This window comes from Sciurus vulgaris, assembly GCF_902686455.1.
Source record: "Sciurus vulgaris genome assembly, chromosome: 5".
Taxonomy (NCBI): Eukaryota; Metazoa; Chordata; class Mammalia; order Rodentia; family Sciuridae; genus Sciurus; species Sciurus vulgaris.
The window spans coordinates 165,700,073-165,726,196 of NC_136465.1; the positions used below are offsets into that span (position 1 = coordinate 165,700,073).

Here is a 26,124-nt window from a genome sequence, read left to right on the forward strand (position 1 = left end):
TTAAAAAATTTTTGTTCTTTTTATACATGACAATAGAATGTATTTTGACATATCATACATATATGGAGTATAACTACCCATTTTTGTGGTTGTACATGATGTGGAGTCACATTGGTCATGTATTCATGTAAGAACATAGCAAAATTATGTCCAATTCATTCTACTGTCTTTCTTATTCCCATCCCCACTTCCTTCCTTTCATTCCCCTTTGTCTAATCCAGTGAACTTCTATTTCCCTGCCCCCTAATATGAGATAGCATCCGCCTATCAGAGAGAACATTTGTCTTTGGTTTTTTGGGATTGGCTTATTTCAGTTAGCATGGTAGTCTCTAATTCTGTCCATTTACCTGCAAATGCCATAATTTCATTCATCTTTATGGCCGAGTAATACTCAATTGTGTATATATACCACATTTTCTTCATCCATTCATCTGTTGAAGGGCACCTAGGTTGGCTCCATTGCTTAGCTATTGTGAATTGGAGCTGCTATATACATTGATGTGCCCGCGTTACCATAGATTTTTAAGTCTTTTGTGTATATACCATGGAGTGGGATAAAATACTTTTTAAAATGCTTTTCTGACAAATTCATCTCCTAGACCTTAAATGTTAAAGTTTACATCATCTAGCCTTCTTCATTCAGTCCAAGGTATATGCTTGGACAGGAGACCACTCTTGGTCAAGCAAGCTGGATGATTTGCCTTATTACCCCACAAATTAGTGATCAGAGAGAAGACTGGCCCGTGACCTTTAAACTAGTACATAGTATTTTTTTTTATTAACTTATTAAGCAGAGACTAGCTGTGTTGGCATGTGGCATGTTGGCAAGAATCATTCCCTCCCCGTTTAATATATGTGCCACTCTTTATAAATTCATTACTATATGTGCCTTTATGAATGATCTGATTCAGATTACAGACTGACTACCTTTAGGGACTGATTTTAATACTGGAAGATCAAGAGATCTGTAAAAGTGGAGAGTGGCCCTCGGTTTATACCCAAAGGACCTAAAATCAGCAAACTACAGTAATACAGCCACATCAATGTTTATAGCAGCTCAGTTCACAATAGCTAGATTGTGGAACCAACCTAGATGCCCTTCAACAGATGAATGGACAAAGAAACTCTGGTATATATACACAATGGAATACTATTCAACCATAAAGAAAAATAGTATTATGGCATTTGCAAATAAATGGATGGAATTGGAGAATATCATGCTAAGTGAAATAAGCCAAGCCCAAAAAACCAAAGGCCGAATGTTTTCCCTGATAAGTGGAGGATGATATATAATGGGGCTGGGAGGGGCGGGGAATGAGAGAATAATTGGGGAACTTTAGAATATGTGGAAGAAAATGAGATAGAGGGGGGTATGAAAAATGGTGGAATGAGACAAACATCATTGCCCTATGTACATGTATGATTACACGAATGGTATGACATAATCTGCATTAAGAAACGAAATTATGTACCCCATTTGTGTACAATGAATCAAAATGCAGTCTGTAAAAAATTAAAAGCCAAAAAATAAAGTGGAGAGTGGCCATTTGATTACATTCTCAAAACACCTTGTGTGAGCATACAATGCAGATCTCTGATTCTCTTCAACTGCCATGTGTCCTTGATTGAATTCAAAGAATTAGGAAATTCTTAACATTGAAGCTGGGTCTAAACTGAATTTTAAACTCTTTTGGATGATCAGAAAGATTTGAAACTGAATTGCTATTTTAAAAGCTTATTTGTACATAATGTGTTGAAGTCACATTAGATGAACCAGGAAAAAGACCATTTTCCAGAATGATTTAGGACAGTATTAACCTAAGTGTGGTATAAAAGATAACTTTAGGTGATACAGGACATTTTGATTTAATTATATATTTATTCAAATGCAAGTAGCAAATCAGATCCTTGGCTGGTTTGGGTGGCACACGCCTGTAATCCCAGCAGCTCCAGAGGCTGAGGCAGGAGGATCTTGAGCTTAAGGCCAGCCTCAGCAACTCAGCAAGACCCTAAGCAACTCAGCAAGACCCTCTCTCTAAATAAAAGGACTGGGGATGTGGCTTAGTGGTTAAGGGCCCTGGGTTTTATTCTTGGTACCAAAAAAAAAAAAAAAATTGATCCCTTTTTTGTGGTTTTTGATTTTATGTGTTATTGTAAAGGATGAAGCTTACTTTGAAATAAGTTGTTTAAAGATGATTAAAAATATTAAGTAAAGAATGAAGTCTTACAGAGATAAAGCAGTACTCTCCGTGCTGAACCTGAACAACTAAACTGTGGAAAGCACTGGTTTAGATATATCCACAAAGAGAGAGAACAGTGGGCAGGATATCCGGCAGTTCCAGCACTTATACTTGAGGGTGGCCTGCAAAGGAACTTTGTCTTGATACCCTGGTCTTTAAGTTCTTTAGGGGGTCGAGGTTCTCAAAGAGTATTCCCTTTACCAGTACTATCAGCACTATCTGGGAACTTGTTGGAAGTACTGGAACTCTACCCTGTACTTACCGAATCTGAGTCTGAAACTCCATCTCCAAAGTTCTGTTGACTATAATTTTGTTATAGCATTTTAAGCTTGTTTGTTAGTTCTTTCTCTCCCTTTTTCAGATAATCCATAGATTAACATCCCACAATTATTGGTATTGTACCAAAAAGTGATGTTAGCCACCAAATGAGTGTGTTTCCACTTACTGTATGACTTGGGAGAGCCCTAGAAAAATGTGCTAAGTGTTAACTCATTTCAGTTAAGACCTGGGGTTTACTTTTCAGCATATAATTGTTAAGGGGAGAGTGCAAAATGAGTTAGGGTTCAAGTGCCTTATAGAGTGTAGCAAGGGTATTTGCTATATATATCCTTGTTTACTTCTACTTACAAATGTCTTGGGAGAATCTACCACTATTAATGTTTATTCAAGGAAAATATTGAAATGAACTTTATTGAAAATTGAAAATTTGGTTAATAAAAATTTGCTTAATTTTTCTCATTAATAAAAAAGGTAATACAGGGTAATACAACTAGAAGAGTTAGATTATGTTCACTATAACTTGCCACATTAAGATTAGAAAAATAAAATGGACCTTAGAGCTTTGTAAATATTAGTTGAGAATGTATTTATAGCTGTCCAACACTATTGTGATTGGTGTTTTGGCTGCAGAGTACTTTGAAGATAGAGAATTTTCTTTTTTAAGACCTTTCTTACTGATATAATTGTTTTGTGAGTACAGATGCTAAAGTACTTTTTAGGCCTAATTATTATTATTTTTTATTTTTTTTGGTACTGGAACTTGAACTCAGGGTGCTTTACCACTGAGCTGTATCTCCAACCCTTATTTAAATTTTGAAACAGGGTCTCACTGTGTTGCTTAGGACCGTACTAAGTTAATCTGAGGCTGGCTTTGAACTATCAATCCTCCTGCCTTAGCCTCCTGAGCTGCTGGGTTCATAGGTATGCACCACCATGCCCGACTCCTAATGTTTCTTTATCACATTCCAAATGCATGTCTTTTGATACATTCCAAAGTTCTCAGTAATAGAGAAAATACTGACCTAGAGAATAAATAAAACTTCCTTCAAAGGAAAATGAATTTTTTGAAGCATATATAGAATTCTATCATCCTGTGTTGTTTAGTGGAGTTCCTTAACAGCAAAGTATAGGAAGGAAAATGTTTGCTGTTGTTTTAAATCACAATTGCTGAATTATTTTGTCATGAGTTATAAGATCTCATGGAGATTTTACCAAATGACTAAGATATGTAAAGGGAAATTTTATAATAGTATGTATCCTCTATGGAAAAGCTTATAAAATCTTCCTTGGAATCTGCAAAAGTTTGGGCCATGTTCTTCTCTTTTTAGATATAGGGAAAAGGATCTGCCTATAGATTTTGTCTTCTCAAACAAACCAGTGCAGTTATTTTACCAGGTCTCAATTCCTATTTTACCTGGTTCAACTTAGTGATTGAGCCAGCTTCATTCATACAGCTTTCAGAGAAGATTGTGTAGAACATTTTCAGTGCCTTTATTCATCAGTCCATTCATTCAGCAGGTAGCTGTTATATGTCAAACAATGCTGTATTACTCTTCCTGTTATCACTGCCTAACAATTCCTAAGTTTAATGGCTTAACTTAACTATATGTTGTATCTTAGTTCTGTGGTTTACAGGGCTTAACCTAAAATTGGAGAGGGAATTCTCATTTTAGGTCTCTCACAAGTTGCAAATAGAAAGTTGCTGAGACTGGAGTCAGCCAGAGGCTCAACTGGACAACTAAGGTGGCCCACTCATTTTCTTCAGAGCTCCTGAGGCTATTCCATGTGACCTTTCCTCCCCATAGTGTTTGGATGTCTCAGGTGGTATCTCAGAACTCTGTGAAGAAGAAAAGGAGGTGGATTGCCACTTTACTTAAGGACTAGGGCCTGAATTGGCTTGGCATCATTTCTGCTGTTGTTCCGACTAACCACAGGTCAATCCAAAGGGGATGATAAGCTCTGCCTGTGTAGGAGTGGCGTGAGATAGGCAGGAAGAGAAGGACTTGACAGTGGCCCTCTGAAGAAATGCTATCACAGACACTAAGAACAAAGAGGAAATGTTACCATCTACCGCTTGGGAACTTTGTAGACTAGTGGAATATCATTGAATCAGGGGAATCGTAACTACTCAGTGCTTTCTTATTTGAATGCTATAATGATTCCTTAAGGCATCTTAAATTGTAGCTTGCATTGTCTCAAAATTTTTCTTTAATTTCTGAATTACAGGTTAAGGAATTCAATTTTCGAGCCAAATGTATCTATACTGCAGTGATGGTGCGAAGAGTAATTCTGGCCCAAGGTGATAATAAAGTTGATGACAGAGACTATTATGGTAACAAGCGGTTGGAATTGGCAGGACAGGTGAATTATTTATTTTATCTCAGAAATCTTATTTCTTTCAATAAAAAAATAGTTTGGTATTCATTTTTAACAGAAGAAAGATTTGAATGGAATATAAGTTGCACGTTTGAAATATAAACTTTTAACACAGGACTTGCTATGTCTTCAGCTTAAGAATTTCTTTATGAAAAATCAACATCAATTCTTTAAATATTGTTGATTGTATGTTACCTGTATTATATCTTTTATTGAAATGTTTATCCTTATTCCCTGTAATGTTGGAAGTGAAATATGACTTTCCTATCATGTATTCAGTTAACAGATATTTATTAAACAACTGTTATATTCTAAGCATTCTCCTAGGTACCGGGTATAAGAAAGAGAAAAAGACAGAAAAAGATCCCTTTATTCTTAGTCCTTATAGTTTAGTGAGAGAGAGAGCATAAACAGACTATCCCTTAACTCTTTTGGAAACATGATAGAAAACTAGGTTTGTGAGAATGTCTTTATAATCTCATTTCAAGCCTTGGCTGATAAATGCCATCTCATTTTGAGAGTGTGTATCTCTTTTACTGGATAGAAAGTAGCTAATAATTATCTTTGAAACTTCATATTTCAGCATTTGAATCACAAATTACCTTAAATCAAAGATCTTTAGAATAGAGACCTAGCTGCTGTGGACATATTTTCTTTTTCTTTGGGTTTTTAAGTACCTTGGTATGACTGTCTCTGTTGTTATCCTGCTTAGAGTTTACTAAATTTTAAATCTGTAAATTTATTTCTTTCACCAAATTTGAGATATTTGCAGGCTTTATTCAATTATCTTTTTTTGCTTTACTCTTTTTTCCTATCCTTCTGGCTCTAATTATTAGAAATCTTTTGATATAGAAGTTCTATTAATTATTTTTTTTCTCTCCATATTGGGTAATTTCTCTTGATCTATTGTGAAGTTCATTTACTCTTTTTGATGTCATATATTGTTATATGCATCCAGCTAATTTTTTTTTGTCTGGATATTTTATTTTTAAATATTAGAAATTTCATTTGGATATATTTTTCAGAGCTTCTTTTTCTCTACTGAAATGTCTTTGTTCCTATATCACAACCAAACTTTTAATTGTATCCTTGAATTTTAATATCTGCTTTAAAATCCTCATCTGCTAATTATGTCATTTTGGTGTCAGTCTTTTGATTTGCTTTCCTCTTGAGTATGGGTCATATTTTTCTATTTCTTCTTTGTTTAATATCTTGGATTGTATCCTGATAAAGTATTGGGGTATTAATGGTGAGGAAAAGTATTGCTTTTTTCAGGATGATCAGAGAAGGTCTTCTGGAAAAAAAAAAAAAAAATGATATATTTTTAGCAAGCCCTCACATGTTCAGGCAGAAACTTGAATGATGAGAAGCCAACCTCATGCAACCTGGGGAATTAAATTCCATCAAGAGACACAAGCAGGTGCACATCTCTCAAGGCAGGAATGAGTTTAGGAACTGAAGAAACTGAGAGGGTCAGTGTGGTTGGAGAGAGTGAGATGTGGTGAGATGATATTGAAGACCTAGGCAGAGGCTGGATTGTCTAGAGCCCGGTAGGCCATGGAAAGGGATTTGGATTTAGATTTACATGGAGTAAAAATGATTGGAGGGTTAATCAGGGGATTGGTATGATTGAATTTTAGATTAAAAGATCTGATTTGGAGACTAGATTGGAGGTAGAAGGTGATGGCAGTATTCCAGATGAGAGATGATGGCAGCTGTGATAACAGCAGACACTACCACCGCTAAAATTAAAAATTAGAATTCAGAAGTTATAGCAAGTTTTGTACCTGGATGCAGTGGCACATGCCTATAATCCCAGCTACTCGGGAGGCTAAGGCCATCTTCAGCAATTTAGCAAGGTCCTGTCTCAAAATGAAAAATATAGAGGTCTGGAGGGATGTAGCTCAGTGGTAAAGTGCCCCTGGGTTCAATCCCCAGTACCTCATCCTCCAGAAAGAAGTTACAGCAAGTTTTGGTTTTGGGAAGAATTAGTATCTGCTGGACTGTGGGGAACTCTGTTATGATCAGATGTTTGACAGGTCTGCTTTTGACCACATTCTGATTGACCTTAGTGCAGGCATTTATGGTATCCCCACTAACAATCCCAATTTTTAACTTTTTAATTGGAAAAAAAACATGCTGTTAAATGAGTCTATGAAAAAAAGTTGATTGTCTAGAGAAATAAGGAATAGAGTAGGGCGGGCAGTGGGAAAGGAGGCTATCCTGTTGCTTAAGAAATTAGAATTAAGAAGAGGGTTCCCTTGTGCAAGAAAACATAGCTTTATGAACAATGTAAAGACATAAAAGGCATTGTGTTGGCAAAAATGTGTAAAAACAATAGCTGCTAATTTCACACCCCATGGGATGAGGAAGTATAAATGTGCTTTAGCTTTAGATAACAGAGTTGTCTCCACTGGCCCAGCCAGTTCACAGAGCTTTCCCTCAGTCTTACTGCCACCAGAGGGTTGGCAGGCCAGCCGCCAGTAGAGGTGTTAGCAAAACCTACCGATTTCAGGCTTAATCTTTTCACCTACCTTTTCTTTTTCGGTAATGTGTTCATTATTTGCTGCACATTACTCTATTCTTTGTCTGCAAATTTTTTGTTTCTAATGCAGCTTGCTTTGTATGGGTGAGATATGGAATGGCACCAAAATCCGGCACCCTGGAAAGCCAGGGATTTCCACCCTGTGACAAAAGAATGCCGCCTTGACTTCAGAGATTGCCTAATCCCAGCTGTTCTGATAATGTAATTAAGGCTGCCTAATGTCTTTAATTTTGCAACCAGTTTGTGTGAAAAGGAGAATTTGGCACTCTGAAGGCTTAAACACTAAATAGCAATCTCAAGACGCCTAATTAGAATTCTCTGACATTAAGCTAATTGGTGAAACTGTATTTCAGCAGCTTAACTTCTTTATTAATTTTTTTAGCATTTTCATTGAAAATCAATTGATGAGCTGTCAGCATATTTTCCTTAAATTTGATTTGCTCAATAGTGCTCCTGTCTTAAGTAGGCAGAAAGGCCTCAGACTAGCAATGAAAGGTATTGAATATTATCACCAACATTCCATCCCTTTTAATCATTTTCTTCTTGACCTAAATAATGTGATTGATTGTATGACTTGGCCTTGCAGTTTCTCACTGCTCTGGAACTGGACAATGTTGTTTTCTTAAGTTGAAAATTTAGGAGTGGAGAAATTTATTAACGAGGCTGTTTTTCTGTTGATTGTGTGCTTGCTTTTCATTTGTTTGGTACGAGGGACATTTCCCTGCGTTTGCATCAGGAGGCTGCAACAAATTCAGCTGGGATTCAAAAATACTTTGTCATAATTTGAGACAAAAGTGTCTTAAGTGTTGAGGACTAATTAAAAGAGAACTGAGCTTTTGTGGTTTAGGTTAAGGGCATTTGATTCTGTACAGGATGCTTATTCAAGTTCCTTTTTGCCAGTTTCCACAGGAAGTGGCTGGAATGGGCTTCTTCATCCCCTCTCACCCCTCTGCACCTGCTTCCATTCCTATATTCTTTCTTTCCATGAGTGAAACTGCTGGGTCTGACTGTAAGAAGGGATTAAGCTCTCAGAGGAGGAAGTTTTCTTTTTAGAACTCTTCTGACAGTAAATTCAAGTCCAAGATCCTAGCTCCCCTATCTGCAAAGTTGGTTTTAATAGAAAAACCGAATGTGTGTGATTTAAGGAGGAAAAGCATAAAGCCCAATCCCTTCTAGGAAATTCTTTTTTTAGTGCTAATTAGAGGAGAATACTCATTTACTTTGAGTATCTTCTTCATGAAGAATCAAAAAAACTATCTTGTCTATTGTAAATATTCACAAGTGTAGCCAGTATGGAATTTGGCAATTCTTTATTTTAAATTTCACTAAATCTCACAATCCTTTTTTATGTTAATAATTAGTATAAATGTAATACTTCCATAGTACTTTAATTATTTTTAGTTAACTTAGATCAGATCACAAATATATTGTTTTTTTTCTTGCTTTGTAAAGAAAAAAATGCTTACAAAATAAAAACAAAAACTAGTACAGTTAATTATGCAGGGGGATTTAGTAATTGTAATACCTATTATGTTTATTATTAAACAAGTATGCCCACTCTATTTGTGGTAAACCACCTACTTACTTAGTTTTTCCTCTTGTAAACTAATGCAACTGTTGTTCTATCTGTTGCTGTGTCACATGCTTTCCCAGAACAGTGGTGTAAAACAATGAGTTTTCTTAGACTTCATGATTTTGCAGGTCAGGAATTCAGGAAGGACTTGGCTGTTTCATTCTTCTGTTTCAGGTGTTGCTGAGGGAGATCAGGGGTGGTATTCTGCCAGGGGACTCTAAGGAGTGCTGAAGGTGAGGTTCAGTTGGGGACCTGGCCTTTCCAGTGTTGTGGCATCAGTGGCTTGGTATTTCTGAGAGGGAGTGTTTTCCATAAGCAAGACAGAAACTGCATGACCTTAGTGCCTAGCCCTCAAAGTTACATCCCACCACTCATCGTATTCTGTGAATCAAAGCAGTCACAAACTCCCACCCGTATTTGGAGCAATGGGGGACATGGGGCACACCTTTCAATGCGTATATTAGTTCAGGAGTCAGCTAGATTTGGGCAAAGTTTATATACATAATGCAGGGTTTCTTTCTGTGGTTCTCTCATTTCTGAGATTTCCCTTTACTTTCCAGCTGCTCAAATTCAGTAGCTCAGATTCTGTTCCTCTCTTCTTCATTCAGTTAAGACTTTGGGGTTCTGAGTTTTAACTTCCCATTGTTACTTGAACCCTTCTTACAATGTGGCTTTCCCTTAGGTGAAAAGCCTTAAAAATGGAAATATAGTCAGTGATACTCACACTCTAATTTTTGCCTTCTAGTGCCTTCAAGAAGTTTTTAAATGTTTTGTGCAGACTTTATTATCTGCAGGGGAGTCCATCTATTCAAAACAATTCCATGGTTCTAGAAACAGAACCATCTTACACCATTTTTGTGAATTCCTATTCCATCTCATTGATTTGGCTTCCATGACCACACTATTTAAAAGATGTCACTGTTGTTTAATAGCATTCAATTTTTATCATGTAATTTTTAACATAAAAATATATTACATATATATAAGTTATGAAAGGTACAAATAAAATGGACACCCTCAAGCCACTGCCTAGCCCAACATAAGAACTGGACTGTTATCAGTACCATTCCATTTACTTGTTACTCTAGTCCTCTTCTGTTCTTCCCACTATTCAAAATATTTGCATTTATTATTTTCTTGATTTATTACATTATTTGCGTTTTTGATCTTAAAAGTTTAAAATCTTTTATTATAAGTTTTGCTTATGTTTGAGCTTTATAAAAATGGATTGATACCATATTATTTTTCTTCAACATTTTTTCATTCAGTATTGTTTTTAAGATTCACCTTCATAATTTTTGTATTATATTCTGTTTTGTATTATATTCTGTTGTGTGCAGATATAATATGGTGAATACCACTTCATCCATTACATTGATCAAGAACTTTATAGTTTCCCTTTTTAAAAAATATTAACATTATTTTTATCACCTGACTTCCATATATTTGAGTTTCTACAAAGAAAATTGTCTAGTCATGGAGTCAATTTAAATATTCAGTTTAACTGGAAAATGTCAAACTGTCTTCCCACATATTTGTATATGAGTTCTGACGATCTCCACCCATGACTTGGTATCAAACTTAAAAATTTTGTCTGGTTAGTGGGTGTAGAATGATCTCCTTTTAGTGTCATTGTACATTCCTACCTCACATCACTAATGAGGTTGAGCCCTTTCCATGTGGTATTGAAGTCCTGTTGTTCTTTGTCTTGAAATGCCTTTTAGGTTATTTGTATTATCCTTATTGGTTTCAAGGAAATTTTTTTGTATATTTTGATTCCTAATTTTTTATCAGTTGTTTGTGTTGTGCATATCCTGTCCCAGGCTATCTTATTTTTTTTTTTTTTTTAACTTAGGTATCTTTAATATCACTTGTAAGCTTGTGGTCAGCTTTATTAGCCCTTAGCCCTTTTTTTCAATAGTTTGTGCTCTTTACATTTTAAAAGTATCTTTGGTATTAGTTCTTCATTCTATCTGGAATTAAGTAAGGAATCTGTTTTCATTTGATTTTCAAAGGAGAGTGTGTTAGCTATTTTAGGGCCTTAGCTTTTCCATATAAAATTTAGAATTAGTTTGTCAGTTTTCATTAAAATCAGAATTTTGACTTGAAATGCAGATCAAATTTGGAGAAAATTACTAATCATAATATATCGATCTTATAAATATTTTGCTCTTTTATTTAGGATTTCTTGGTTGTCTTTCAAGAAAGATATCTAATTTTCTTCTTGAAGGCCTTGTACCTCTTGTGTTAGATTTATTTCTAAGTCCTTTTGGGATTTTTGGTAGTTTTTTTCAATAACAGTATTAAAACATGTACATAAATGGAATAGTAAAATTAGCTCCCATATAGCCATCCCAAAACTTTTATCAATAAGACAGTCTTGTTTTATCTGTATCCTTCTCATCTCCCTCTTATGGCTTCATTTCCCAAATCAAATTACAGCCATCAAATTATTTTATTTCAGATATCAAGTCACATTCTAAAAAGACTTTTTAAAAAATCAGAACACCATTTTTATACTTAATTTTTTTCCCTTTGTTGCACAAGGGATTGAACCCAGGACCTTACACAAACTGGCACTCTACCACTGAGCTATATCCACAGCCCTTTTTATTTTATTTTGAGACAGGATCTTTCTAAGGTGCTCAGGCTGGCCTCAAACTTGGCAATCCTCCTGTGTCAGCATCCAGAGTAGCTGAGCTTACTGGTGTGCACCACCATGCCCTGCTCACACCTAAAAATTTTAAGGAATAGTTATCTCCTATTATCAAGGATCCATGATGTATTTAGAGTTCCCCATAAATGTTGTTTATAATAAAATTTGTTGATATGTCTCTTGAGTTTTTTTTTTTTTTTTTAATCTATCGGGTGTGTCTGTGAGTATGAAGAAACTATATCTTTTGTTCCAAGAATTGCCTACTTCCTGGGTTTTAATGACAGTATCCTTGTATTAGAGTTATCAGAGAAACAGTAGGAGGTAGATAGGTAGGTAGATGAATTTATTATGAAAATGATCCATTTGATTATGAAAGCAAAGAAGTCTTATGATATGCTGTCTGCAAGCTGGAGAACCACAGAACCCAGTGATATAGTTCAATCCAAATCCAAGACCTAACCAGGCACAGTGGCACACCCCTGTAATCCCAGTGGCTTGGGAGGCTGAGGCAGGAGGATCTCAAGTTTGAGGCCAGTCTCTGCCTTATCGAGGCCCTTAGTAATTCAGTGAGAGCCTGTCTCTAAAAAAAATACTAAAAGGACTGGGGATGTGGCTCAGTGGTTGAGTGCCCCTGAGTTCAATCCTCCCCCCCACAAAAAAAAAAAAAAAAATCCAAGGACCTAAGAAGTAAGGGAGCTGGTGATGTAGCTTTTCAATTTGAGGCTAAAGACCTGAGAACCTGGGGATCCACTGGTGTAAGTTCTGGAGTCCAAAGGTAGAAGACTGTGGCGTTCTAATATCCAAGGACAGGAGCAGAAGGGGCGGGCGGGGGGGACTGTCATAGCTCCAGGAAGAGAGAGGGAACTTTCTTCTATCCAGGCCCTCAACAGATTGGATAGTACATACCCACACTGAGGGAGGACTGATCTCCTTACTCAGTTTACTGATTCAGATGCCTGTCTTCCATAAACAGTCTCATAGACATATTTAGAAATTGCTTTATCAGCTGTCTGGGAATCCCATAATGCACTCAGGTTGACACCTAAAATTAACCATCATGTGTTCTCAGGGTGTCTTTTTTTTTTTTTTTTTTCAATTCTTTTCAGTTATATATGATAGCAGAATCAATTCTGATTTAGTTATACAAGCATGGAATGTATCTTCCTCTAGTTAGGGTCCCACTCCTATTGATGTACAGGGTGATGGAATTCACTGTGTTGTTTTCATATAGATACTTGGGAAAACTGTCAGATTCATTCCACTTTCTTTCCTTTGCTTATTCCCTCTCCCTTCCCTCCATTCTCCATTGTCTAACCTACTGCATTTCTGTTCTCCTCGCTCACCCGCCTCCCCTTATTGTGGGTTAGCATCCACCCATCAGAGGAAACATTTGACCTTCGGTTTTTTGGTGACTGGCTTACTTCACTTAGTATGATTGTCTCCAGACTCATCCATTTGCTGTCAGATCTCATAAAGTCATTCACATTTTCTTCATCCATTCATCTGTTGAAGGGCGCCTAGGTTGACTTCATAGTTTAGTATTATGAATTGAGCTGCTGTAAACATTGATGTGGCTGTGTCACTGTTGTATGATGATTTTAACTCTTTTAGACAAATACCAAGAAGTGGAGTAACTGTGTCAATGTGGTTCCATTCCAAGTTTTCTGAGGAAGCTCCATACTGCTTTCCAGAGTGGTTGCACCAATTTGCAGTCCCACCAGCATTATATAAGGTTACCTTTTCCCCACACCCTCTCCAACATTTTTGTTACTTGTATTCTTGATGATTGCCATTCTGACTGGAATGAGATGGAATCTCAATGTAATTTTAATTTTCATTTCTCTACTTATTAGAGATGTTGAATATTTTTTCATATATTTGTTGACCATATTTCTTCTGTGAAGTGTCTGCTCAGTTCTCTTGCCCATTTATTGATTAGGTTAATTGCTTTTATTTTGGTGTTGAGTTTTTTGAGTTCTTTATATATCCTGGAAATTAATGCTCTGTTTGGGATGCAGGTTGCAAAGATTTTCTTCCATTCTGTAGGCTCTCTCTTCATGCCCTTGATTGTTTCCTTTGCTATGAAGAAGCTTTTTAGTTTGGTGCCATCCTATTTACTGATTTTTAATTCCTTCTTGCTCTGTAGGGGTCTTGTTAAGGAAGTCATTTCCTGTGCCTCTATGTTGGAGTGTTGGGCCTACATTTTCTTCTAATATGTGCAGGGCTTCTAGGTCTTTAATCCACTTTGAGTTGAGTTTTGAGTAGAGTGGGAGGTAGGGGTTAACTTTCATTCTGCTACATATGGATTTTCAGTTTTCGCAGCAGCATTTGTTGAAGAAGCTATCTTTTCTCCAATGTATATTATTGGCACCTTTGTCTAGTATGAGGTAACTGTATTTTTGTGGGTTTGTCTCTGTTTTTTCTGTTCTGTTCCATTGGTCTTCTTGCGTGTTTTGGTGCTAGTACTTTGGTGTTTTTGTTACTATAGCTCTGCAGTATAATTTAAGATCTGGAATTGTGATGCCTGCTGCTTCAAACTCTTCTCCTAAGGATTGCTTTGGCTATTCTGGGCCTTTTGTTTTTCCAGATGAATTTCATAAGAGCTTTTTCTATTCTCATGAAAAATGTCATTGAAATTTTGATGGGAATTGCATTGACTCTATAGCATTTGTTAGTATGGCCATTTTGACAATGTTAATTCTGCCTATCTAAGACCTGGGAGGTCTTTCCATTTTCTAAGGTCTTCCTCAATTTCTTTCTTTATTGTCCTATAATTTTTGCTGTAGCGGTCTTTCACAAAGTCTTCTGTTAGATTGATTCCCAGATTTTTGTTTGTTTGTTTGTTTTAGCTATTGTGAATGGGATTATTTTCCTAATTTCTCTTTCAGCTGATATGTCATTGGAGTATAGGAACACAATTGACTTACGAGTGTTAATTTAGTATCCTGCTACTTTGCTGAATTCATTTATGAATTCTAAAATTATCTAGTGGAGTTTTTTGGGACTTCTAAATATAGGATCATGTCATCAGCAAACAGCTAGTTTTGCCTCTTCTTTTCCTATTTGTATCCCTTTTATTTCATTCTTTTGCCTAATTGCTCTGGCTGGATATTTGAGGACTATGTTGACTAGAAGTGGTGAAAAACAGCATCCCTGTCTTGTTTCTGTTTTTAGTGGGAATACTTTCAGTGTTTCTCCATTTAGAATGATGTTGGCCTTGGGTGTGTCAAATATAGCTTTTAGAATGTTGAAGTATGATCATTTTATTCTTATTTTTTCTTGTGTTTTAATCATGAATGGGTATTTTGTCAAATAGCTTTTCTGCATCTATTGAGATAATCACGTGATTCTTGTCTCTTAAGTTTGTGTGGTGAATCACATTTATTGATTTCCTTATGTTGAACCAACCGTGCATCCCTGGGATGAACCCCACTTGGTCATGGTGCACTATCTTTTTAATGTTATTTTACGTGTGATTTGTGAGCATTTTATTGAGAACTTTTGCATCTATGTTCTTCAAGGATATTGTTCTCAAGTTTTCTTTCCTTGTTGTGTCTTTTCTGGTTTTGGTATCAGGGTGATATTGGCTTCATAGAATGAGTTTGGAAGAGTTCCATCCTTCTCCTCACTGGATGGATATGCCAAACAAAAACTTATATAACTAAAAAATAAAATTAGACTTAACAGATATACAATATTTCATCCATCAGTGACTGTATATACTCTCTTTCGAGCTGCATATGGAACATTTTTCAAAATAGGCCATATTTTAGGATACAAAGCAACTCTTAGCAAATACAAAAGAACAGAGCCAATACCCTGTATTATATCAGATCATAATTGAATGAAATTGGAAATCAATTTTAAGATAATAAAAATAAGAATTACTCTAACACCTGGACACTAAATAAATCCCTTGGTGTCTTTTAACATGCATATATACATATATGTATATGTATGTTATGTATGTTATATATGTTAGTGTTATTTTGCATCCCCTCTCCAAACACTTCGTGGATGGTAGTATTGCATCCTTTCAGGAAAGATATATCTCATTATGTCTGCTTTTTTGTGTCATTGGGGTTGATCATTGGGTTTAGGTTTTGGGGCCCTGATTCTTCTATTGTAATAGTTCCCATTAACTCTTCTCCTGATGGTTTTATTTTAAAACTTATGGTGATCATTTCCTCAATTTATTATTTCATTAGGTCATAGAAAATAGTGATAGTCTAATGTTTTCACTCTAATGCACTTATTAACTAGAATTTTAAAATAAGGAATAGTTTTCATTATCATGTCTTTTGTTACCTTGACACATAATCTATGTGGGAGGGGCAGAATAAAGGCATGCTCTGTGTTTTTTAAAAAACCAGTTTGCAGAATAATAGTTTACATCTCCAGTTTCCTCTAGAGATAAGTAGTCAAGGACTTTTTTCCTTCTTTTTCTGAATATCATCATAAAGTTAGAAATTTTAACCTTTTTTCTTAAATTTAAAAATTAGCTTACTCATTTTTACAAGTATTTTTTAAAAATGCCTGCAAGCTTTTGATTTAAGATTACATTTCAACCTGTATATCAATTTAGAGAGAACTGACATCCAAATCATAGTCTCCCAATCCATGAATGTGGTATATATCTCCTGCTGAGATTCTCTCTAGTTTCTCTCAGTAATATTTTAAACCTAGTTGCTTTTTGTTCACTCTTCTTGTAGCTTGCAAGTTTGCTAAATTTATTGTTTCCAGTGGAATTTTTGTTTTAAGATCCTTCAGGATTTTCTGTGTCAATGAACATGTTATCTCAAGTAGAGACAGTTTTATTGCTTCCTATCCAATGTTTATATTTGGTACTTCCTTCGCTCGCCTATTGAAGTGACTGCAGTGTTGAACAGGAGTGGTGAGAATGGGCATTCTCTCCCTTCTCCCAGTTTTGTAGTGTACAGCTTTCAGTTTTCTGCCTCTTCCCTGTGGGATCCGGCCCCCACTGTGTATGAGCACAGGAGCGTTAGCCCAGGGAAAGATGATTTTTTGCTCTCTACCGCTTCCCTCTGGTTTTGTATCTTCCTGGAATTGGTGGCAGGAGGTTGTGCTGAACCTGTTCCATGGTAGACTTCCTTATTACTAGGTACAAGGCTTAGATAGAGCAAGGGAGGTTTCCTCTTCCAGCTCAGGGACAAACAGCTCTTGGCCTCTGCCTTCTTCCAAGTGCACATTCCCCTTGCTTCCCAGGACTTTGCTAGACTGAAAGGTTTCCTGACCCTTCTCTAATCACCTATAGGTCTTGCTTCCTATTCGAGAAAGCCCAGGCCAGTAGAACAAAGGAGTCTTTCTCAGGTCTTCTGCTGCGCTCCAGCCTTTAGTGAGCACCCCACAGAGAAGACTTAGGAGTGTGTACATTTCTCAAGCCTGTGGGCCTCTAAAGAAATCTAAACTCTCTTGGTAGCCCACAGTTAGCCTTTAAGAAGTCATTAAGAGACTTTGCTCACCTTCTTTCATGGTATTTATATTATTGCTTTCCTTTAGAGCTTTACCTCCTAACTGTACCTTCCTAAACAGTATAGTTTAGTTGTGCTTATTTTTTAATGTTATACAGAAGAAATCATACCATATATATTCTTTTTATATCTGATTTCTTTCACTCAGTGTCATTTTTTTAAGATCCAGCCATGATTCCATGGTTATTTTTTTGTTCATTTTCATTGCTTATTAATGTTGCTTTATGTGAATTTGCCACAAAAGTTGTCTAAATATTATTTGTATGGTTTCCAATTTTTATCTGTTACAAATAGTGCAGATACAAATAAACTGTGTCCTGATGCAGTTACATACAAATTTCTGTAGAACACTGTTTTTATTTATTTATTTATTTCAACCTATGCATTTGTATGTTTCTTTTTGGCTCTTTTTTAAAATTTGTTCTTTTTTGATATACATGAGAGTAGAGTGTATTTTGACATTTTGTAGTATGCTGCTTTTAAGTTCTTTGGGTATTTTGATAAGGAGTATAACTTACTAGGATCCCATTCTCATGATGGTACATGATGTGGAATTTCCCTGGTCCTTTATTCATATATGAACATAGGAAAGTTATATCCATTCTACTGTCTTTACTATTCCAATCCCTCTCCTGCCTCTCCTTCCCCTTTGACTAATCCAGTGAACTTCTATCCCTCCCCTTATTGTGTGTTAGCATCTGCATATCAGAGAGAACATTTGGCCTCTGAATTTTTGGGAATTGGCTTATTTCACTTAGCATGATGGTATTCAGTTCCATCCATGTACCAGCAAACGTCATAATTTTCTTCTTTATGGCTGTATAATGCTCAATTGTGTATACCTACCACATTTTCTTTATCCATTCATCTGTTGAAGGGAACCTAGGTTGACTTCATAGTTTAGTATTGTGACTTGTGCTGCTTAAACATCGATGTGACCATGTCACTGTAGTATGCTGATTTTAACTCCTGTAGATACATATCAAGGAGTGGGACCCAGCTGGGTCAAATGGTGGTTCCATTCCAAGTTTTCTGAGCAAGTGCCATATTGCTTTCCAGAGTTGTTACACCAACTTGCAGTCCCACCAACAATGTATGAGGGTACCCTTTTCCCCACATCCTCATCAACATTTATTGTTACTTGTATTCTTGGTAGTTGTCTTTCTGACTAGAGTGAGATGAAATCTCAGTGTAATTTTAATTTACATTTCTCTAATTCCTAAAGATGTTGAATGTTTTTTCATGTATTTGTTGACTATTCATATTTCTTCTTCTAAGAAGTGCCTATTTAGTTCCTTTGCCCATTTATTGATTGGATTATTTGGTGTGAAGTTTTTGGAGTTCCTTATATATCCTGGAGATTCATCCTCTATCTGAGGTGCAGGTGGCAAAGATTTTCTCCCATTCTGTAGGCTCTCTGTTCATGTTCTTTAAAAAAAAAAAATGTTTTTGTAGTTGTAGATGGACAGCATGCCTTTATTTTATTGGTTTAATTTTTTATGGGGTACTAAGAATCAAACCAGTGCCTCCCACATACTAGGCAAGCACTTTGCCACTGAGCCCCAGCCCCAGCCTGTGTTCACATTCTTGATTATTTCCTTTGTAGTGAAGAAGCATTTTAGTTTAATGCCATCCCATTAATTGATTATTCATTTTACTTCTTGCACTTTAGGAGTCTTGTTGAGGAATTTGGTTTTAGGCCAACATGTTGGAGTGTTGGGCCTACTTTTTCTTCTAGTAGGCACAGGGTCTCTGGTCTAATGGCTAGGTCCTTGATCCATGTTGATTTGAGTTTTGTGCAGGGTGAGAGATAGGGGTTTAATCATTTCACAACATACGGATTTTCAGTTTTCCTAGCACCATTTGTTGAAGAAGCCATCTTTTCTCCAATGTATGTTTCTGGCATTTTTGTCCAGTATGAGGCGACTGTATTTATGTGGGTTTGTCTCTGAGAAAAACTGATTCTTAAAGGGCCCCCACCTACCAGCAGCTCTCACTTTGGGAACTTATTAGAAAAGCAGATTATTGGACTCTACCCTAGATTTAATGAATAAGAAATGTAAGGGTGGGGCCCGCACTGTGTGTTTCAACAGTCCTTAGTGTGATTACTGTCCCTTCTAAAGTTTGAGAACTACTGCTATAGGGGATACACCTAGGAGAGAAGCTGTTGGCATAAATGATGGGTAGACAATGGCAGGTTGTTTCTGAAGTGGTTATACCAGATTGCATTTTTACCAGTGCTACAGGGAAGTTCAAGTGCCTTTACATTTTTAGTGTCATCAACTTTTTATTGGCAACCTCCCCCACACACACACACACACTCCTTTTTTGGGTTTAAATGGTTTTATTTATAAAATTAATTAAAAATTAATGGGGCTGAGGTTGTGGCTCATTGGTGGAGCACTTGCCTGGCATGTGTGAGGCACTGGGTTTGATTCTCAGCACCACATATAAATAAATGAATGAAATAAAGGTCTATTAATATCTAAAAAAATTTTAAAAAATAATTAGTTTTGTGGTCATAAATCTAAACAACTGCAAGTGAATAGTCTAAAAGTGTTTCTAAGTGCAGGACTGATGTCATCATCTTTGCTCTCTAGTATAATGTTAGACACATAGAAAATTATATGTGTCTATAAGATTTAATTTTAAAATACATATTTTTAAGTTAAGGAGTTTATTTAAAAAAAAAAAAAAAAAAAAAAAAAAAAAAGTCCTCAGTTAAGGTTTAAGTTTATTAAAGTAGCCCTGAAAGGATGGAGGTGTGTAACTCAGTGGTAGAGCATTTGCCTGGTATGTGCCCTGGGTTCAGTCTCTAGACTTCAAAAAAAGAATTTGCTTTTTGAAAAATCATAACATACTTTTCTTTCTTCTTCTTCTTCTTTTTTTTTTCCAGCTTTTATCTCTTCTTTTTGAAGATTTGTTCAAAAAATTTAATTCTGAAATGAAGAAGATTGCAGACCAGGTGATTCCTAAACAAAGAGCAGCCCAGTTTGATGTTGTGAAACACATGCGCCAAGACCAGATTACCAATGGCATGGTGAATGCCATTTCCACCGTAAGTCTTCAGTCATTCTCTTAGGATTTTGGAGTGAGTTTGTCAATCTAGTCAGTGAAAGGGAGATTTAAAGGACTTTAAGAATCCAGATGGTGTGGTGTATGTGTGTATTTAAAGGAATGTACAAATCACAGTTTTTCCACTTTTAAAAAATAGTCTAAAGTTTAAATTGTCTAATATTTTAAAGTTTAATACTGTATAACCTCCTTCAGCTGTGGTTTTGCTTTCCATGGTTTGTTTCATTTATTCATCTTCAACTGCAATCTGAAAATGTTAAATGGAAATTTCCAGAAATAAAAAAATTTATGTTTTAAATAACTTGTATTATAGTATATTATAATTTTCTTATTTTCTTATTTATTGTTGTTAACTTCTTACTGGGCCTATCTTACAAAGCAAACTTAATTATAAGTTATCTATATATATATAGAAAATAAATAGGATATATAGGGTTCTGTGCTTTCTGCAATTTCAGACATTCACCAGGGTCTTGGAATGTATCATGCATGGATAAGGAAGCCCTACTGTATAACTTTCCTGCCACATTATCCTTCCTGTTATATGAGGCAATAAAAAACAGATAACACACAGAGGGGAAAAATCTTTCCCTTTATCTATTAATAGCCTTTCTTTTAATGAAAGTTTCCTTTTTTCTGTAATAAAATTGACATTTTTCAGGCAGGTTTATTAATTGACAAGTTTTGTTCAAAAAAATACAAAAATGTTTTATTTCACTGTTAATGTAATGTTTCGTTTAGCTTATATTCTTCAGAGGCCTATCAGCTTTCCTACCCTGAGCGATAAATTCAGTCCTCAGCAGCTGCTGTGTATTCGGGGCCTCTAGCTATTCATGAAAGGTTATCAGATGGGTTTTTGCTCCTTGTTTTAAAGCATAGCAACTACAGCTCTATCTGATGAAGTGTGGTTCACATTTTAGATGCCAGACATACAATTAGTTTTATGGATGGGATCTTATCCCAGCCAGAGTTTGGGGTAGCCCAACACATTGATTCCCATAACAATGAGAGAAAAAGAGTGCACACCTGCTTCAGTAGTTGACTTTAGAAATTTACAGTGGTCTGTGCAGCAGCCTCCACAGTGGCAGCTACATCTAAGGTGGAGGTGCACCCTGCCTCTGTGCGGCTTAGGCTCTGTAAGCGTGCTTCTGTTAGAAGTGCTTTTCCTTGCTTCCTGACCCATGACTTTCAGGTCACAGAGCTGTTAGGAGTAGTTTTTTGTGAAGTGACACTGCGTTACCTCCCTGACAGGGCTGCTTATTAAGAAAATCCATAGTAGGCCCCAATCCGAAGGTGACCAGGAAAGACGAATCTGTAATGTTCTGTAGTATCCCCTATATAGAGTGCTTGCACCATGTCCATTTTTGCTGAGAGCACTTTTAGGCTCTGTTTCTCATCTCTCCCCTTAGTAATAAACCTGCAGAATACTAGGGCAAATTCTTACGCTGAATCTCTTGGCTTCACTCCCCACCTACTTCCTGTTGGCCAACAGCTGCTGCCTTATTTTTAGCTCTGTACCAAATATTTATTTACCTTATTTACTCTTACTCTCTGGGCATAGTTATTTTACTAGATTCTTTCTCATTTCAAGGATAAAAGGAGTTGCCTGAGTAAGCAATATAAGAAGTTAATTTGTGAAATACATTTTTTTGCTCTGTTTCCTTGCTTTATAATGGATAGAATTTATTAGAATTTAACTTTTTCACATTCTCAGAAACTCAAGGTTCTGAACTGATAGACCTTTATTGTAACGAAGATAAAACTTTAATTTGTGAAGGAGCTCCTGCAAAATCACATATTTCAATATGAACAGATCACCTAATCTCTTTCTGCAACTATGGTGATTTATCTACTATGAGGATGTCTTAAACTGGGATCCGCAAGTCTGCTCCTGAAATTTGAGTGTCAGATTTTGTGTTCACAGTCCTTTGTACATTTTTCTCAAGAAAATATTCATAGTTGTCATCAGGTTCTTTTTTAAAAAAAATTACTTCTTTTTAGTTATACATGACAGTAGAATCCATTTTGATATAATTTTACAAGCATGGACCATATCGTAAACTATAATTAGGACCCCATTCTTGTGGATGTACACGATGGTGGGATTCTATGGTGTATGCATATATGTATACAGAAAAATTCCGGCTGATTCAGTCCACTGTCTTTCCTTTCATTCCCCGCCTTCCCTCATTCCCTTTTATCTAATCTATAGAACTGCTCCCCGCACCCTTGATTGTGAGTTAGCTTCCCCAGCCTTTGGTTTTGGGAATTGGTTTATTTTACTTAGCATGTTAGTCATCAGATCCCCCCATTTACTGTCAAATGTCATAAAGTCATCCTTCATAATTGCTGAGTAACACTCAGTTGTGTATATTTACCACATTTTCTTTATCCATTCATCTGTTGAATGGCACCTCGGGTGACTTCATAGTTCACTATGGTGAATCGTGCTGCTGTAAACATTGATGTGGCCGTGCCACTGTTGTATGCTAATTTCACATCCTGTAGATACATACCAAGGAGGGGGATAGCTGAGTCAAATGTGGTTCCATTCCAAGTTTTCTGAGCAAGCTCCATACTTTCCAGAGTGGTTACACCAACTTGCAGTCCCACCAACAATGTATGAGGGTACCCTTTTCCCCACATCCTCATCAACACTTATTGTTACTTGTATTATTGGTAGTTGTCATTCTGACTAGAGTGAGATGAAATCTCAGTGTAATTTTAATTTTCATTTCTCTAATTGCTAGAGATGTTGAATGTTTTTTCATGTATTTGTTGACCATTCATATTTCTTCTTCTGTGAAGTGTCTATTTAGTTCCTTTGCCCATTTATTGATTAGGTTATTTAGTGTTATTTTGGTATAAGTTTTTGAGTTCTTTATATATCCTGGAAATTAATGCTCTGAGATTCAAGTTGCAAAGATTTTCTCCCATTCTGTAGGCTCTCTTCATGCCCTTGATTGTTCCCTTTGCTATGAAGAAGCTTTTTAGTTTGGTGCCATCCTATTTACTGATTTTTAATTCCTTCTTGCTCTGTAGGGGTCTTGTTAAGGAAGTCATTTCCTGTGCCTCTATGTTGGAGTGTTGGGCCTACATTTTCTTCTAATATGTGCAGGGCTTCTAGGTCTTTAATCCACTTTGAGTTGAGTTTTGAGTAGAGTGGGAGGTAGGGGTTAACTTTCATTCTGCTACATATGGATTTTCAGTTTTCGCAGCAGCATTTGTTGAAGAAGCTATCTTTTCTCCAATGTATATTATTGGCACCTTTGTCTAGTATGAGGTAACTGTATTTTTGTGGGTTTGTCTCTGTTTTTTCTGTTCTTTTCCATTGGTCTTCTTGCGTGTTTTGGTGCTAGTACTTTGGTGTTTTTGTTACTATAGCTCTGCAGTATAATTTAAGATCTGGATTTGTGATGCCTGCTGCTTCAAACTCTTCTCCTAAGGATTGCTATGACTATTCTGGGCCTTTTGTTTTTCCAGATGAATTTTATGTCATTAGGTTTTTAAAGGAAAAAAGAAGAACCACTGAAGATATAGTTTTTCTCTATGGAATCAGGAAGATAATTGAGCCAAACATTTTCTTGGATATTTTGTTTTCTACTTTGTTTTCTTGATGCATACTGTTTTTTGTTAATTTATATTACCACGAATTTATATTTTGGGGAATATAATTTAATGTGTACAGCTGTAATAAACTATAAAATAATATAATATGACATTTAGTTCATAGGAGAGAAAGCAAATTTAATATTCAAGATTCATTTATATGAATCTATTTTACTTTTGGCCTGATAGCCACAGAGGATATACAGTGTTTAATATGAACATATATACAATTTTTGGATTCCTTAGACCTGACGAAGAAAGCTACAGTATGTTCAATATCCCTAGTAGCTGCAATGAGTCATTTTTCTCTTGCTGTATTTTTCTCTAATTCATACTAACTTAGTAAGCTATCCAAATAATAGCATATTCCAACATGAAATTATCTCTTTGAGCTTAAAACTCATTTACCTTTGATCAGCTGACTTATTGCTTCCAGTGTACCCTTGAGTTGAACTAATGTGTGTGAGTTTCTCAGAAAACTACTATACTGATGTGTTAGGGTTATAAGAGTGAAGCATTCTGGGCTGGTTGCTAGACATAGTTTGTATTCATTATATTCCTAGAAAACCCCAGCAAGTGGCTGTGTAAGTTTTAATTTTAAGTGTGACATTTTTGATTTCTGAATAAATATGGCTTTAAGTTCATAAACAAGTTGTTCCTATTCTGAACTTCTCAGAGTGAGTTCTCAGGATTAGGCAGTATATGAAAGGGTTACTCGTAGTCTCATGTCTTTCATCTCTCTGCAGGGAAATTGGTCTCTAAAGAGATTTAAAATGGACCGCCAAGGTGTGACCCAAGTCCTGTCTCGCTTATCATATATATCTGCACTGGGCATGATGACAAGAATCTCTTCCCAGTTTGAAAAAACCAGAAAAGTGAGTGGTCCTCGTTCCCTCCAGCCATCTCAGTGGGGAATGCTCTGTCCTTCGGACACTCCTGAAGGAGAGGTAAGGTACCTCCTCTGTACAGTGTCAGAGGATATTCCTATTGGAGTGTGGGACTGGGGATTCTGCTTCTGCTCTCATTCTCCAGCCCATGTCTTCTTCGTAGATTAATCACTTATCTGGCAAGAAATAATGATGCAACTTGTTACTGGCTACATCAGTGTCATTTCAAAACCAGTGTCTGTAGAAGCATTTGATGAAAAGGATTCATGGTCCACATTGATTTTGCTCTTCATAGTTTATCCCAAGAATCAGTCATGAAATGAAGGACACTTGAGAGAACCAACCCTTTTAATGCTCACAAGGAGCTCTTTTTGAGCAACTTATTTCCTTTAGATGTGCTTAGAGGGCTTCATGCGCTCAGGTGTAGCTAACTTAGGAGTACGCAGTCCAAAACCTGATGAGTCCTACTCACTTACATCACCATTACCTAAACACCGAACAAAAGCACTCACTCCCACTCCTCACTCTGTCTTGGTCCCATCTCCTTTGCATACCCTTGTTAGTTTCTCTTGATCCTGTTCCTTTTAAATCAAACTTCCAGAGAAGGAAGGCTCACCACTGTACCTCAGGCTCCTAGCACAGAGCTTTGTTCAGAGTAGAGGCCCCATAAACATATACTGAATGACCAGTAAAGATGTCAGTTACAGAATATTACAAGTGTTATGATTTGAAAGAGGTGAAAAATAGGATTCCATGCTGTTGTGGAAATTGACACTAAATATTTATGCAGTCTTTCAAATTTGCATGAGTTAAACATCTTAAGCTTTGGAATGCTGTCTTTCCCAGAGATTGCTTCCGCTAACTTCAGTAAAGTGGCTACTTTGCACATACAGCAGGTGGTTTTCAAGAATTGAAGTTACAATCTTTAGGTATCACATGTGTCTTGAGTGGTTTCTCCTTTTGCTATATTCTGTCCTTATTGATACTTTTGTTGCAGATTTTTTGGTTGTGTAAAAGTTGAAAAATACTTGTTATTTTTTCATGATGAAATAATTTGACATAAGAGTTGCAGAAATAGTAAGTATGAAGACTTTTCACAATCTTACACCTAAATTCCCCATTGTGAACATCTCATATAACCTTAGTACAGTTATCAACTTAAAGAAATTAACATTAGTGACAATGTTACCGACTGCAGCCCTGGTTCAGATTTCCCAGTTGTCCTTTCATACGTTGCTGTAGTCACCGCTGTAGTCACCGTGCTCTTCAGTCTCTTAGTCTGGAACAGTTCTTCAGTCTTTCTTTGCCTCTCATGACCAAGAAACTTTAGAGTTCTGCCCAGTTATTTTGTAGGATGCCTCTCATTGCCCACCAGAAGTTTTCTGTTTCTGT

General features: G+C 36.3%; 1 protein-coding gene across 5 annotated transcripts in view; it reads left to right on the forward strand.

Moving 5' to 3' along the window:
- Nucleotides 1-26,124, forward strand: part of POLR3B (RNA polymerase III subunit B) — a 126,586-nt gene that overhangs the window by 37,383 nt on the left and 63,079 nt on the right. For all 5 annotated transcript variants that reach the window (XM_079143077.1, XM_079143079.1, XM_079143078.1 and 2 more), the window contains 3 exons: nucleotides 4,746-4,880; nucleotides 20,058-20,219; nucleotides 24,592-24,792. In XM_079143077.1, the coding sequence (XP_078999203.1) occupies nucleotides 4,746-4,880; nucleotides 20,058-20,219; nucleotides 24,592-24,792 (498 nt within the window). The remainder of the gene's footprint in view (nucleotides 1-4,745; nucleotides 4,881-20,057; nucleotides 20,220-24,591; nucleotides 24,793-26,124) is intronic.